Source organism: Chroicocephalus ridibundus, chromosome 7 (assembly GCF_963924245.1).
Source record: "Chroicocephalus ridibundus chromosome 7, bChrRid1.1, whole genome shotgun sequence".
Classification (NCBI taxonomy): Eukaryota; Metazoa; Chordata; class Aves; order Charadriiformes; family Laridae; genus Chroicocephalus; species Chroicocephalus ridibundus.
In genome coordinates this window covers 58,768,925-58,785,127 of record NC_086290.1, presented here as the reverse complement: position 1 = coordinate 58,785,127, position 16,203 = coordinate 58,768,925, and the positions used below count along the sequence as shown (strand labels likewise).

Genomic DNA, 16,203 nt, shown 5'->3' with positions numbered 1-16,203 from the left:
CTGCAAGCTGGATGTTCGGACAGTGTCAGTGTCTGAAATGTTTGAGGTATTTCCTGCAAACTTGACCTATGCCTGGAGCTGGTCTCCACTATGAGGACCGCCAGTTTTTAAGAAACAGGCCTTGGGTCTGAATGTCGTACAGTTCTTCAGGGATTTTTTTAGGTCAGAGTGAGCTAGAGATAGTTGCCAGAAGCCCTTTCTCAAGAGCTTCAACCTGACAGGAGGGTGGGAGGAGACATAGGCTTGTGCAACGGGGGGAAGATGCTTTCAGACTCTGAGGGAATCCATGCAGAGTGAATTCTTTTGCATACCAGGTTTCCTAGGACACCAGCCCATGCTGCCACCCACATAAGCTAGTGAAATAGGGGGAAGAGAAGGGCTGTGTGCTGCCCACATGGACAGCAAGCTTAAGGTCTCATCTGCATTCTTCTAGAGCCTGTGGATTCTATGTGACTGTTCCTTGCAGAAATGCCTTTTAAAATCTTTAAACTCATGCCTTTTATAAAAGAAAGGCAATGATATACACAGATGCTGGTCTATTTAAAGCCGGGCTTTTCCCACTAGCTAGAGCTGTCTGTTCTTTTAGTAGCCTTACCCCAAAAAAGAAGCCATTTCAAGTGGTGTGGTTGGAATAACCATTTGCATAGTATGTCAGTGAACTGTGCAGCAAACTGCTGTCCATGCTTTGTCAGGGCCAGACCTTCCAGTGCCTGGTAGACAGCGTTAGAGGTATGCCAGTAAGGTATTTGCAGCCCAGATGCTTTCTCATTTCTTGTGTCTGGATTCCTTGTACCCCTCAGTTTGGAAATATTTTGCCTATAAACATAGAAATTGATGGATTGAGCTAGAACAGAGGTTCATCAAACTTTGCTGACAAGTACCCCTCCTCTAGAAAAGTTGTTCTGATGAAGGGGAGAACTTTAAGGTAACCTGTCTCCAGGGAGGCTTTCCTCCTGACACGGTTGATTCTGGCCCCTTTAGCATGTGGGTTCACATCTTTCTCCAGGCTCTGACATTCTCCAGTCTAACTCAGCATGTTCTCCTTTGCCTCTGGGACTGTTCCTCTGCGCAAAGTGAACTAACTGCCTACCTAAAGTATCAGACAGATGCAAACTTAAATCAAGTCTTTGCCTGATTTTTCCAATTTAAGAATTTTGCTTCTGATTTCCTTGTGATCAAGATTTCACTCAGGGCTGGTGTGAGCAAAGCTGTTAATTTTCAAGTAAGCTGTTGCTGATCTCTGGGCACTTTTCTGTCTTGTGGCATTTTCTTCTCAAGAAGCTGTGTGAAATATAGACTGTTTTGCTTGAAAAAGAAACCTGTCTGTCAGCAAACCACTAATAAGAGACTGCTTCTTTCTTTGTTACAGATCATGTGTAAGCCATTAGCAGGTACTCTTGTCAAGTATATCACAGCGGGAGTCAGGCACTATCACCAGGTAAGAAGGAAAGCAAACAAACAAAGCTGTATTAAATAGTCAATTGGAGAAGTCACTTAATCATGGCGGCTCAAATGATGCTTATTGCTGTCTTTAGGGCTGTCCAATTTTGAGAAGTGGGCTTCGTGGGGGGTAGAGCTTTTGCAAATAGTCTCTTGCTGCTTCAGGTATGTGACTGAAGTTGTGGAAGTAGCTTATATATTTACAGTCATGGGAGTTCTTTGGTAGCACCTCCTTTAAAAACTGCTTAAGGCTTTCAGGGTTGAGGCCTGATTGTTGTAGGGGTTGCCTTCAGTCACTTATTCCTTGATTATGTTCTTATTGGTAAGATGTTCCTCTGTATTAATGCAGCGTGTTGTGATCCTTGCCTTCTAATGCTAACCCAAGGTTAGCTTCTTGAGTCTGTTCCACGCCTTGCCAGCTGTCCTGCATTTTCTAGGCCATGTGCTTCTGTGTTTAGTTTAAAACCACCTGTGCTATTGATCTGATTTTTGATGGTTGATTGCATGTGCCTGACTAACACAAAATTAGTGGAGCCTTATCAATAAAACATTGCAGGGTGAGTGCACAGCTCACTGTTGCATGAGCAGGGAATGAGGCCTGTCTGGATTTCGCTGCAGCATGCGCTACAGTGGGGCTGCCTTCCACACAGTTAATAACCAAAACCCCTTTAGGCCAGGAGCACTGTCTCTCAAACTTTCCCAGCCCCTAGCTGTATCATGCATCTGTCCCCTGCAGAAGTGCATCCTAGATTGACCTTTCTGTTTCATAAATAGCTGTTTTATTGTTTCTGATCATTGGAGAGAATGTGAAGGGCTAAGTATGCGTTTACAGTAAGGCTGCTTTACATTGTCAGTGTAAACTGCATTTCAGGCTCCTTTACCCAACAGGAATGGCTCTGATTTAAAGAAGAACAAAAAAAGAGAGTGAATTAAGCTATTAGTAATTTCAGTGGATAGAAATAAGGATGTTCTACACAAATAACAAACAAATTAATTGTAAGGCACATACTTGATCATGTCCTCAAGAGACCAGAACAGCATCCCAAGCAGACAGCTTCATTTCTGTGGGTATCTTTGCTTCCCCACAGGGAATAGCATTGTCCTTCTTTCAGGGCTTCCACAGTTATCTGCTCAAGCTTTGTTTCCAGAGCCTGTTTCATGGGGTTGGAAGGGACCTCTGGAGATCATCTAGTTTATCTGTGGGTGGGAGGAGTAGGGGAGGATGTGCAGTGCACTGTGTGTGGGAGACTGGATAGAGAACGTGGATGTACTACTGTTTAAACAAAGGCAACGTGGAGAGTAAGCTGTGTAAAGCCTGTGGAGTTTGGAGTTGCAGCTTTATGGTTTTTTGCACACTGCTTCCTTTTCAGGAATTCTGGCTTCCCCTCGTCAAATGTACAATTTGACATGTTTTCAGTTAAATTTTCTCACTGATTCTCAATGCAAGTCTGCTTTGGTGGTATCCTGGGGAGTAGGGGGCAAGCTGGGGTGTGTGTGGCAAAGTGATGTGGTAGGTAAAGCAGGGGGATAACTTCTCTGGAGTCTGCAGCTCCTGGCAGCCTCTGAAGGAGTGAGGTGAAGGGGCTCAGCTACCAAAAGGGCTGTCCTAACTCAGGGTCCTGAAGACACCAAAGGTCTCCTTATACTCCGACTTTGGCCAGCCCTGATGGTCAAGAGGTAAGTGGGGTAGTCTCCTGTTTTCAGGCCCTGAATGTTGGCTTTTAATCATTGAAGTAGCTTAGTCCCAGGGGCATGAGGCTTAATTCCCCTTCTAACACTCCTATTATTAATGCTCATCGTTCTGGCGCTGCCTGCTGCATCTGTATGTACAGCTAATCCCACTGTGATTCTGACTTCTTGGCTCCACAGATCCCTTTGGCAGCGAGTCCTCAGGGCCGTGCTGGGTGGGGAGAGCTGCGCTCTGCACGGGAAGGTGGAGGCTCATAGCTCTGGCCGGGTGTCTCGTGTTGGCTCTGGCCCAGCAGGGCTGCTGGCCACTGTCCCAGCTGGCCTGGGGGAGGCCCTTCCCAAGGGGGTAGGAGAAGTGGGTGCCCCTTCAGGTTGGGCTTTTAGGTAGTTTTGAACAAAAGGAAAAGTGGTTCATGAGGAGGGTGTAAGGGTGAAACACCCTGAATAGCTGGGTGTTTGTGAGGGGAGCATGGAGGCTGGGGGGGTCTGTTCCATCTCTCCTCTCAGCAAGACTGGTCCTGGAGTTTTTTAAGGCCTTTAAGGCAAGATCTTGCCACCGGCATAGGTGTCCAGCTCTTGCTTCAGGGGTCTCTGCTCTTGCTGGTGCCTCTAGGGTGAAGTCAAACCTGATCAGTAAGTGATTGCCCCGGCCTAGCCTGGTTGAGGTGATGTGCAGCACGTTTCCCTGTGCACTCAGTAAGCTACGCAGTGTACAGCGAGGCCTGGACCTCCCTGGACTCTTGTCAAAAAACAGCAAACCCGAACTGTATGTGAAATGCCTTATGTTACGGGCTGCTGCAGATCTGTCGAACTCAATTTGTGGGCAGCTGTAACTGAAAGAGGGTCCTTTGGAAATGCAGGAGCCGTTCAAATGCTGCTCAGCTGGCGTTGGAGAGCCAGACTGCTCCTCTCTAAGCCAACCCCAGCCATTTGTCCTGACCCTGGGGACCTTGCTGTCTGTCTGGTGCCCAGGTGTTCAAGCAGTTATGTCGCAAAACAGACATGAGGATGATTTGGCTGAAAACTTACCTTCCCCTTGCACACATACTTCTTCCACCCCCTTTTGCTGTGTTAAAATTAACTTTGGTCAATTCACTGATCTTGTTCAGGGCGCAGGGGTAGTCACTTCAGTTCAGGGTCAGAAGTATGACTGATACCAAGTCAGCCCTTTTCCTCTGACAACTGTTCCTACATGCCTAAAGCAGCAGTAAGGTTGTTCACCTCCATACTGAAGTAATTTGTGAGATAAAATGAACATCACTTTGGGGGGTGAGAGCTCTTAAGGCAGTTTTAAACCTGGCTTGCAGTGGTTGGGCTGGTAGGGTTTCCTAGCAGTAAGCTCAACCTGTATAACGAGTTTTAAACTGGAAAGGTGAATTTGCAGTGGAATTATTGAGACTGAACTTGAAACTGAAGCTTGCACATATGGCCAATTTCTGTTCCTCTGTTGTTACTCCTGGAGCGCGAGTGCCTGCAGGAGACAGTAATGCAGCAGTTTCCTTGGAAAAGGACAGAGCTGGAGAGATTGGTGTCATTTGTGAGTGGGGGAAGGACGGCCAAGGGATGCTTGACCAGGGAAGGGGGGGGTTGTCATCCCACCCTGAATTCACTTAGTACCTGTTTGAACTATACTATACATCTGAAAGATACAAGATAAAAGATCTGCGTGATAGTGGATCTGCAAAATCACCTTGTTTCAGGCAGTTCATGCATCTGAGCTGGATTTCTCACCTTTTGTGAGACCACACTGACTGCAGGACACTATGAATCATATTCTGCCAGTTCACATGCACTGTTCTGGCAGCTGGTGCTTTGAATGCTCTGTCGGCTGGCCTATTTTTCCAACTCCGCATTTCTTGAAGTGTGGAGCTAAAGAAGAAAGACTGCTGTCCCAAAGGTGCCTGCATGCAAGTTAAAATGCTTCAGGCTTTTAAAAAATGAACACGCTAATGTTTGGCTGTCTTTCATTTATTGAACTGAGAAATCTGGTGGGTTTTGCTGTGGTTTGGTTTCTTCTTTTTTTTACTACAGTAGCAGTCGGGATCTTTTTCCTAAACTCTTGTTGATTCTTGCCTTCCCATATGGATAAGTTAAACCAATATATAACTTAAAGCTGCACTGTCTTCTCAGAATATGTCCTGCCTTATGCCTGTGATGTGTTCTTGCACTGTTGTCTACTGTAGAAAGAAGTGGATAGAAATTGTATGAAATTACTATATTGTAAGCAGCTACTATGAAGCTTTTCAAGGGGACCTTTAGTGTGTGAGAAGTGCTACAAGTTAAAGTAAAAAAGAAAGAAGGTGGTAAAGAATGAAATTTTTTAGGTTGTCTAATCCAGCTTGTTGGATGCAGTTTTGAGGACTGAGGTCCTAAAAATCAGTCACACTAACTATGACCTTGTACTTGCTGTAATGTCCGGCAGAAATGTCTTCAGTGGTAGGAAAATGGGACCAGTGCCCACATCACAGTCTTTTTGTACATATAGGCAGATTTGATAGCTTTCTGTTACCAAGAAAGTGCTTACACCGGAGTAAAGTGTAGCTAACATCCCGTACCTGCGTGCATACCTGCATACATACACGTGCTCTGAGCAGCTTAGGTACAAATAACAGCTAGGGATATAGTCTCCAATGATAAGACTGGTATGGGAAAATGACAAGTCATCAGAAATGGAGCTCGTGTTATACCTTTGAGTTGACCTATTGCTAATGAATTGCATTAAGCTTCTGGCACAGATGATCCTGCTGGCAGTGCGAAGCCTTGCAGTTAGCCAAGCAGAATGTGTGTGGTACTAACAGGTGGGGGAGACTTGTGCTGTTGTGTTGACTAAGGATGCTGCTGTCAGTCTGATGGCTTCCACAAGCACTAAACACATTCTCTCAAATTCTGTTTAGAAAAAAAAAGTGTGTGAGCTTGTTGTCTCTTCCTCCTTTTGTAAAGCAATTTGATCTTACTACTGCAGTTGTTCTCCAGGAGACCTTAACCTTCAAGTTACTTCCTCGTGCCTTGTTTCACTGGGTGCAGTGTTGCTTTTTCAATACACAGAAAAGGTTTGGTTTTTGGCTTGTGCTGATGGAACGTAAACCAGAGGATCAAGATGTGTTTAATTTAATCATTGTTGCATGACTCAGCTACATACCAGAACCCTCCTGAGCCTTAGGTGAGGAATGTCTTCCTGGTTTATTTTTAGCAGCATCAGTATGATGAGCATGGCTACAATAACAACTAGTTCTGTAACTGTGTGCGGTCTTGGGCTGTCCCTCTGATGCTGTTACAGCACAAACCCCTTGGTGGTGCGTTGTTAATTGTGATGAGGTTCTTACTGCCCTGCCCCCCTGGCATTCTCGTACATGCTGGGGCTGCCAGAGAACTAAACGAGTCCATGAACCAATGCTTCTACCCTAAAAACTTCCTCTGTTAGTCTGATAATCAAGTGAAGAAGGAAAATGCGTGGCTCGTTGCATTGCAATACACAGGCTTACTGCTGATGCAGGCTTCTGCAAGCAAGTGTATACTCCAGGTGCCAGCTCTGAACCGGAAATAGGCTGAAGCACAGCCTCTCTGGAAGCATGGACTGGAACAACCATGCTTTTCCCTGAGAAATCCTGCTTGTTGACCAGCAGTATCGGAACCAGTTTGGAAAGGAAGACTAGTAAATGAAACATCCCCTTATACCAGCAGTAAGGTGTTTCCCCATCTCGTTTGCACTGGCAGACACTTACACCACTTTAGTCTGTAACTTTGTCCCAGGGTTAGGCAAATGATTTGATACCTGTCCCTTGTTCTTTTCCCTTGGGAAAGGCACTAGGAGTGTACATTTCAACACAATTACTAAGAGTCTTTGCAATTATTTTGGCACTGTGGTCACACATCAGTTTGAATGCGTTCCTGTCGTCTTATTTACATTTAAAGCTGTATTGACTGAGGATGTTGCAGTAGCTGGGAGCATGATGATGCTATATTTGTCCATCAAATGAGTTTATTTTCTATGATTTGGCTAGAACTCTGCAAACCTGAGCAGAGCTGTCACGGAACTAATAGAAGTCATTTTACTTAGTTTGGAGATGAGAATGGGCACTGAGACAGAGTTCAAAATGTCATTCTGTGTCATATAGATTCATTAATATTTCAAAATGTGTTTTTATAAAACGGTCTGTGGCAAGGAACCCTTTCAGATCTACCTAATAGAGAGTGCGTTTTAGGTAAGTTGCTAATCAATCTTGGTGCTTTGGCAGTTTCCCCAAAGGGATCAAACCTATATAGACAGAATTTTACAGAACTGAAGCAATTCTCTGCCAGAGCTGCCATCACCAGAAGAGTAAAATATGATCCCAGAGTCCTGCCAAAGAGGTCTTGGCTGGCTGACAGTTAGCCTTCTGAACGGTTTATGTCCTATGTAAATATCTAAGTTAAGAAGTAATTAAACTTTAATACAGCAAGAACACTAAAAGCGCTGCAAAGCATCAGAAGCTGGCACCCCTCAGTGTGTGTGTGTGGCAGTATTCCTCGTGCTGTGATAGATGAATGGATCACTGCATTAATGCACCGTGCCTTGCCTGCATTCTCACAGAGAGCTTCCAGCAGGTGGTATGGGAAGGCCTTGTTATGGAATATTTTGCATACGCTGTTACTAATAATGAAGGAAAATAAACCTCCCCAGATGAGTACCCTCACCAGTTCAGCTCTACCTCCTTTGCATCAGAACTGAGAACCGGGCTGCTGGTGCTAGCTAAGCAATAGGCCATGACTCAAAGGTACCATTCCTTCAAAGCATCCTCCATCCCCTCTCCAGAGGTAGGCCATGCTGCGCCTGTGTCCTCCGTAGAGGTTTCACTAGGGGGAGGGCTCGTCCCAGGGTCCGGTTGAGGTGAGCAGACCTTCAGAGGGTGAGTTACCCCCCGGCCAGTGACAGCTCCTTGTGGGATGTAGTGTTCCAGTGGCTGTTGCCTGCAGACTTTTCCTTTTTGTTTTCCTCTGTTCAGTACGCGCCCTCTCTTCAATGGAGAGAAATCATTTGCAGCTGGAAAATGTATGTCACACTGACATGCTTTGTTCCAGTCAGCGTCCTGCTCCTGTTCCTGTTTTTGTTTTGTGTAAGGAGATGGTCAAGGAGATCCTGTGTTTTGCAAGGTAAAACTGAACTATGGGTGGGCTCTTGCATATTTTTGAGCTATCTGAGCATGAGCCAGCAAAGCCCTGTGACACGCACTAACTCTAGGTATGTAAACCGTCCCTCGGAAGTCAAAGGGGAAACAGTTGAATGCTTAAGTGCTTTGCTGAGTCAGGGCCAGGGTGCTCTACATTTTTGTGTAGAGATTTTTCATTCCTAGACCTTTAGGATGGTTGTGCATGTGGATTATTGCATCCCAACCTTTCATTTTTGGGAGTGTTTCTTGCACTGGGAGAGCACATTGACAGCATCTATAAATAGTCTCTGATGTTCTTGGGAAAGGTGTCTGATGCCACAGTAAAACGTAGCGTGCTCTGATGAACTGCTTTATAAGCCATGTTTCTGTCCCCCTTTCCTCTCATTTGTGTGAGGTGGTTGAAAATTTAAAAGGATGTTTAAATTTTTCGGGTCCTCCTGGCTGCGTTTAAGCTGGGTGCTTGAAATCCCGTGGCATGAGTTTTCACTTCTGTTTGTATTGAGAACTTTGTGTGCTCGTGGTGTATTTCAGTTGAACGTGGGACTCCTGTCACTGAATCTGCAGCATCTCTTTGGAGCATCCTGCACGTTGTTAGCTGTTCATGTTTGTTTATTTTTTCAGTCATATTGAGTTCTTTCGTTGTAGTTCTTGGGGCCTTTTAATGGCCCCTGTGTCTTTTGCAAAAAGTGTCTAGCAGATAGATGCCTGCATTGCCCACATACAAATCCATAACGATATCAGGCATTAATTGACTGGCACAGAGAAACTGCCCTGTTAGCAGCCCCGGTCTTTATATTCCACCATACTCAGTGCGGCACAAACAGAACATGAAAAAGCTCCTGCCTGCCTCTTTATTCTGATTCTGGTGATACACACTGTTTATGCTGCTTGCTACTGTTCAGCTGATTGTGGTGGTGATCGTGTAGCAAATCCTCGGTAATGGAGGAAACGTTCTGGTCTATTGCTGGGAAGAAATAAGAAAATTAAAAGGTCACATAGACTTTAGTTGTTACTGTAGACACAGCTGCTGGCAAGAGCTATACGCGATTGGGACTGAACAGTAGCATTAACAGCCCCGTGTATTGGATGGACTTGCTGAGTTTGATATATACCATACTGCAGTGATTTTCCAAGACTGAGTAATTTCCTAGCCTCCTAAATTAAACTTGCCATCTGACGCCTGGGGAGTTGATAGTTTTTAAAAAGAGAGTGAACCACCCAAGTGTGTTCTGCTCAGCCTGACAAACATAGCCTCTTCGACTATTTGATGAGTAGATATTTGTGTAGATCAAATGGGAAAAGTTTGCTTGGAGGCGAGGTCATTGCCATGTGTTTAATAACAGCATAACAAAAACAGGAGGGGAAGAAATGTCTGTGGTTGTGATGAAATTGGTGACTATCTCAGTCGTATGGGCTTGAATTATATTCATGCTACAAAACATAAAAATGTCAGGATAGAATCTTGTTGAAGTTTTGGGTAATGATTTCTGCTGTATTTACAGTGTTGTATTGGATCTTGGTTTGGAAATACCAGCAAGGGTGTTGGAAGTTGGCAAGTGAAGAAAGACTAGGGCTTCTGCAGCATAAAATGAAGTGCCAACGTGGGCTGTATTCACCGACAAGGGTGCTCTTAAGAGTTTGTGTAGAAAGTGGTAGGTCCCTTTTTGTTGTTATTTGTAGGTGGGGGAGGAATGGGCTTTGCCTGCTTCTGTTTCTGCTTTCCCGTGGCATGTATTAAAATGCCACTCTGCAAAAGTTAAAGTACAAGAAGGAGTTCGGGTTTCTCAGCAACCTCTAAGCCGAACAGGGTCTGAAGCCGTGTCCCTCTCCCCAAGAGCAATGTGCAGTCTGTCCTGTTGTGGTACTTCTCTCAGTGGATTTTGCAAAATGAGAAGATCTGCTGGTAAGCATCCGAATCAGTGAATCTACAAAGTTCAAGCTAGTACCATTTCCAACTTTTTTTTTTCCTTTTTGGCTTAGCAAAGCTGTTTATTTCAATGTTCCAAGCTAACAATTTTACTGACGTGTGAGTACTTTTTGGTTTTTGTTTTGTTTTTATACTGCTTGAAAGCTAAACTTCAATAGTTGACGTTTGAGTGAATTGGAATTGTAATTTCTCATTATCTGCTGATGAATGTTCTCAAAAGATAAAAACCTTTGTCCTTGCAACATCAAGACTCGTCTAGTCAATGGGGAACAGCAGCTAAAAGGCACACAGTGCCTAGGCAACATGGTTTTGTGGTTGTTTTATTTTGAATGCGTGCTGCTCTTAAATCTCCTGAATTATTAAATTTGACTTTAGCAAAATCTCTTTAAATAGGCTGCATTATGCAGTAGCTGCCTTCTAAAATCTAAGGCCTAAGAAAATCCTATTGCATGTCTCTCCTGAATTGAGGAAGATTGCCTTTGTTGTGCAGAGGAGACATCTGGCTTGGGAAGTGTTGGAGGACCAGCCAGGTGAGGGAACGGGAGGGGACAGTTGTGATTTTGGTCTTACCAAGGTGTGCAGGTAACTTGAGGTGTCAGTGGAGCTTCTTGATGTTTGATAATACAATGTATGTGTGCATAAAATACAAAAATGACAAAATTAAAGCTTTGGCAATAGGTTGTTCATCAGCAGAAAACCAGGGTCAAGAGACAGGATAGTGCCCCAGATGATTTCGCAAGAGCTTTCTTGGTGTTTGGTAACGTTTCTTTGAGCCTTAGCTACTGGGACGTTCTGTGAGAATCTTTGCTTTGATTTCTTAACAAAAGAGCATTTCTTGCTCTGGTGTTTAGAGTGAAGAGCTTGTGAAAGCAAAGTGGAAATGCTCCAAAATAAACAGGGCCGTATTAAGAAACCTAATTGTCTTAGATCTATTTATTTTGTTTTAAATTGTGACTTTGTTCTTAACTTGGGAGAGAAGTGTATTTGGGAGTGGAGAGGGAAATGGGCATATTTCCTGATTATTATTGTTGTTATTTTTATGGGGGAAAGGAGGGGCTTGGATGCATTGCAGAGTCTGTTGCTGTTCTTTTCTCCTCTGGTGTCAGTGTGCCCTGTGGTACCAATATTCACCACCAATGTGTCAGTCCTCTAATTGGGCATTACGGAAAGAGCAAAAAAAACATCAGTGCTCATGGGCACTAATCTGTGTTCTGCTACTGATTTATCTTGTGTTCTCGTGGCTGACTTAATTATGGCATCTTTTTAGTTTTGAAGAATTTAGGATAATAAGATATTGACTTTTTTTTTGGAGGGAAACATTAAGACTGATTGGCCTTTCTGATATGGTAAGTGGTTACCCCTGGGAGAAATGAATCTGTGTGTTCACCAAAGCAGCAGACCAATATATGGATTGTTCTGTATGGATTGCCGTGTCCGGAGGGTCTGCTTGTTGGCCTCTGGTGAAAGAAGAGCACAAGGTAAATAACGTCTTCCCCAGCCCTGAATGCTCACTAGCTCTGTCTTTGTTGTATGCAAATGAAACGTTCAACACTAGTGTCTGATACCATCAGCCAGGCCTGGCCCAGGAGTCCAGTGTGTTATTTTATATGTTCATTGTTTCAACTGCCCAAATGACCTGCAGACCCTTCGTCTCAGGCAGGAAGGCTGCCAGTGAAGCCCAGTATTTACCGTGCAGATACCCTCTGAAAAACTGCAGTGTCAGATCTTCTCCCTGTGTGCACTGGCTCATCTCTACTGCCTTTAAAATGTAGCAACATCTTATTTCTGTCACTAGTTCTTGTTAGATTATGGTGACCATAGGAGGGAGCTCTGATTTTTTTTTTTCCAATTTTATTTTTTTAAATTACTTTTTAATATTCCCCCCCCCCTTTCCAGCTGCCAACAGAAGAGTGCTGAAGGGAACAGCTGTACGTGTGCCCACTTGTGTTGGGCACAAACGTCATGTTGCAGTGAGTAGGCTCTCACAAATGGGTGCCTCTGGTTAGGCAAGTGTAAGAAGGGGCTTTTGTTCTGACAAGAACATCCTCGAGAGCACTGTTTGCAGAGGAATCAAGCATGGAAAAAAATCCACTCCTCAGCAGCAGCGGAGAGAATGTGATTTGCAGAGTCCCTGATTAAACAAATTAAGTAATGATGTTTTAGGGCATGAGGAAACCTGTATGGAAGTGAATACTGTATATACGCCCTGGTCTGCAGGCAGGCTGCTCCAGTGTCTTGACTGCTAGTCCTGGGTTTTCTGCTGGCTCAAGTACCTTTAAAAAAATCATACTGGTGTGACTTTGTCAGTGAAGGCAACAACTATTTTCACCTGTAGGGCTAAGGCTGACAACTTGTTTAGGTGCCGCTGCATTATATAAACCTGCTTTCTATGGGGCGTAGCTCATTCCACATTTTCAGCCAGATTGAGTGGTGGTGGTTTAAGTGTTTGTGTCTTGCAATAGCTGTTTTCATGTTGTGGAGAAGGAGGATGTGCCACCGTAGCTAATGTGATAAAACTTTCTGTAGTAGAGACGAGTACTCAGTAGCAGCAGAATGAAGTTAACAGCCCATCTGATCGATGCGACAGCTGCTGTTCAGAGCCTTGGGAACAGTAGTAGAATTGTATAGATTTCTTAACTTCTCATTGCTGCTGCTTAAAGCAGGACATCTGAGCCACGGGTGAAGAGGTTTATGAAGGATAATAAAAATAAAGAGGAGAGGGGAGTCAGCAGGAGGAGTAGAAAGATGGAGATTTCTTCACAGTCAGTTTTGTCTCAATTGCTGTCTTCCAGGGAGCTTTGTTCTTTTTCAGTGAGCAAGGTAGTAAAACCTCAAATCCAAAAACCTCAAATTGCAAGAACTGAGTGCAGCACCACATCCTGTGCATTTGGTTTTCCCCTACTTGCAGGCATTTTAGCAAGAGATTTCCACCATCCTTGAGTCTTTGGTGTTGAGCCTTTCTCATGGAGGTGAGACCCAATTCGCCTACTACCTGGCAGGCGATGAGCAGGTGATGGCTCTTCCATTTTTTCTATTGCCAAGATAGTGACTGGGAAGTTGGCCCGCACCGGGAATTACTGGGGTCATATGTTCCAGCAGCTTAAGAGGACACACGAACCCTTGTATTTGCAAACTGCTGTTTAGCTTGTTTAGAAACTAGCTAGAGAGAGGGTTGTTGGCTGTTTCAGAGGTTTAAAAATAAAAGTTTTTAAAAATAAAAAAACGCACAAGCCCAACACAGTTCATTGATAATTTTTTGCACTAGAAGACCTAAACAGATCATCTACATGATGATGATCAAATGAGCAAAATGTGTCTCGTGTGACAGTTATTTTCAATGTGCTAATATGCAAGCTGTTGTGAGTTGCTTAAAGGTTCCTGGATGGAAAGCATCCTGCCGTGTCTGTGGAAATCTGCTTTTTTACTAGGAAGGAGGAACAGGTACAATCTACTTTGCATGAAACTGGGTTGCCGTGCAGGTTGGCTTATTCTAGAACACTGAAAATCTCAAGAGCTTGATGACCTAGGATGTTTGGTGGGGGTACACTGAGTAAGATTGCTTTTCTTGTCCAAGGTTGTAAAATGTGATTTAGGTGTCACTTAGATGCTTTACATCTTGTAATTAACTAGCCTTGCAAAATTTTTCTTATCCATTTGTTGCAGGAACTTCATTTAAGCTGTAAAATATCAATTTGTTTTGATCACTTTTTGGCAAGGAGAATTTTGTTCCTGGGCTCGTAAATCTCCTATTTGGTGTTTTTTTGGCAAGGCTGGGCTGAGGGAGGGCTAGGAGGAAACTCCGTTCTGGCCCAGAGCAGGGCGTTTGGTGCAGAGGGAGAGTGTGGGAGCAGGGGGTAGCAGCTGAGGGATGGGGGGGTTCTGCTCAGTGTTTACTTCTGCTGCATTATTGTGCCTTGTCTGTTCCTGAAGGCAGGAGGGCACATTTGCAGACTTGGAAACTGGCACCTGGTAGGACAACTTCTGTGCTGGCCAAATGGTACCCTGCTCTCAGGGTTCTCAGACAACAATATTGGACCTTGTTGAGGCTGGCTGAGGGAGCATCTTGAAGGAGCTGATTGAGTCTTGAAGACGCTAGATTCAGGAAATACTGAATTCAGCTCCTGAGATGCATGATCATGCAGAAGAGAGTTTCGTGATCTTTCCTGGGCCAGCATGAGCTCTCTCTGACTCTGCTTGCAGGCACCAGGAGTCTGTGTAGTGACAGATAACACAGCTTTCCTGCTGAGAGCCCAGCCGAGGCACCGCGCTGTAGCAGTGCTGTCTCACAGGCCTGTTTTGCCTGTGTCCCTGCAGACAGGAGCTCGGCACAGGAGGCTTTCTCATCCCGGCTGCTGCAGCGTGATGCATGGCAGGGCTTTGAGCTCCGCCGGGGCCTGGCAGCATCTCTGGGCTGAGCAGGACAGAGGAGGCAGCCAGGAGCAGGGTGCAGGAAAAGCGCTCCCTGGGTCCCTTCCTCAGAGGGGACAACAAGGGAAATTCGGGGTAAAAGTCGATGTCAAATTTAGGATGCTGCCTTGGAGCATTGGCAGCATGTTTTTAAACCAAGAAATAGTTATGGAGATAGATGCTCAGGTGTCCTGCGGTTCTGCATAACTGAACATGCCAGCCACGTTGTTCTAAGTGTCTCATTTATCCAGAAGGCGCTAGCACTTGCCACTCTGAAACCTTTTAGGTCGTGGCTGAATGAGAATCTTGGCTTCAGTACTTGTGTGCACCTTGTTTCAGCAGTGGTGAGGAAGTTAAAAATTAATTTTTGGTCTCAAAAATAGTTTTCTTAAGCCACAGACAGGGATTTGCCTTATCCTCCCTTCCCCTTGAATTTGAAACACGTATGGGACGTGTTTGTGTGCGTGCCATGTGTGAAATACTGGAGTTACAGCTTGGGGATTGAGGAAAATTGATTTGGCAAGTGTTTCTTAATCACCTCTGGTTTTCACTTTTTACATCTAATGCCTTCAAATGAGTTTTGTATGTTTTAAGTAAGTAATTGGCATTTGATGCTTGCTCAGTGAGGATACTTCTTAAGGATCTTGAAGGATAATTTTTTGTTTGTCCTTAACTTAGGAAAGAGTCTTTTTTTTTTTTTTTTTCTCTTGCCTCCCCCAGAGAGTTTTCAGCTTGGTCCTTTTGAGGTCAACAGGCTGTGTGAAACTCTAGACTTTTAAGTCAGTCACAAGTTTAAGAGTCCTCTATTAAGTGTTGTCATGACAGTTCCTAACCAAGAAGGCTGTCTTGCCCCCAGTGTTGGAGTGCTCGGTCTTTTATAATTCTGATAATAATGTGTCAAGGAACATTAGGAAACTTGCATGTATATAGCATACATTGAACTGCTGTTGCTTCTGTACTGCCTGCTGTGAACTTGCTGTACGGGACAGGGAGTGCCATTGTTGTGGGCCTTACTCTTCTTTCCCTTTCATAATTTTCCCTTTTGAAAAAGCTTCTAGGTTGTCCTAACTTGGACTCTGCCTGCCAAACCATATCAAACAAACCTGTAGCTTATAGGCTCAGAAATGCTCAAATGCACAGAACAAGTGTGTTAAGAGAAATGAAAAGCAAGGCCTGAAAGTCAAGACTGCTCTGTTGGAGCCTTTCTTTCCAACCCACACCCAATGTAAATGTAAAAATAGAGTAGTTTAGCTGTGGGAGCAGAAATGAGGATAGATTGGCACTTGCTTCATGGCTTTGCATGCTATTTCTTTTCTTTTTACAAAAGCTTTGACAGTAATTGGAAGAGATTTTGCTGTGGTGCTCTGGTTATCCTGCCCTATAGTAATAAATGGCAGGTAATTCTCCTATAACCAGTAGTCCTGTTAGCTGGAGCTTGCTGTGGCTCTGGGTTTTTTTGTGGGGTTGTTTGTTGTTTCTTTTAAGACATGTAACAAGTTGCAGATAGCTGAGGAATTTATTTCTAGTTTGATTATTTCTTAAAATTCAAAGCAAGCTTATTTCGAACTTCCCATATCCTTGGCATATGTTTTT

At 44.2% G+C, this 16,203-nt stretch overlaps 1 protein-coding gene across 1 annotated transcript in view; it reads left to right on the top strand.

The window, feature by feature from the left end:
• Window positions 1-16,203, top strand: part of MYBBP1A (MYB binding protein 1a) — a 62,097-nt gene that overhangs the window by 23,368 nt on the left and 22,526 nt on the right. Inside the window, exon 23 of the mRNA XM_063342023.1 lies at window positions 1,370-1,438. Within this exon, the coding sequence (XP_063198093.1) occupies window positions 1,370-1,438 (69 nt within the window). The remainder of the gene's footprint in view (window positions 1-1,369; window positions 1,439-16,203) is intronic.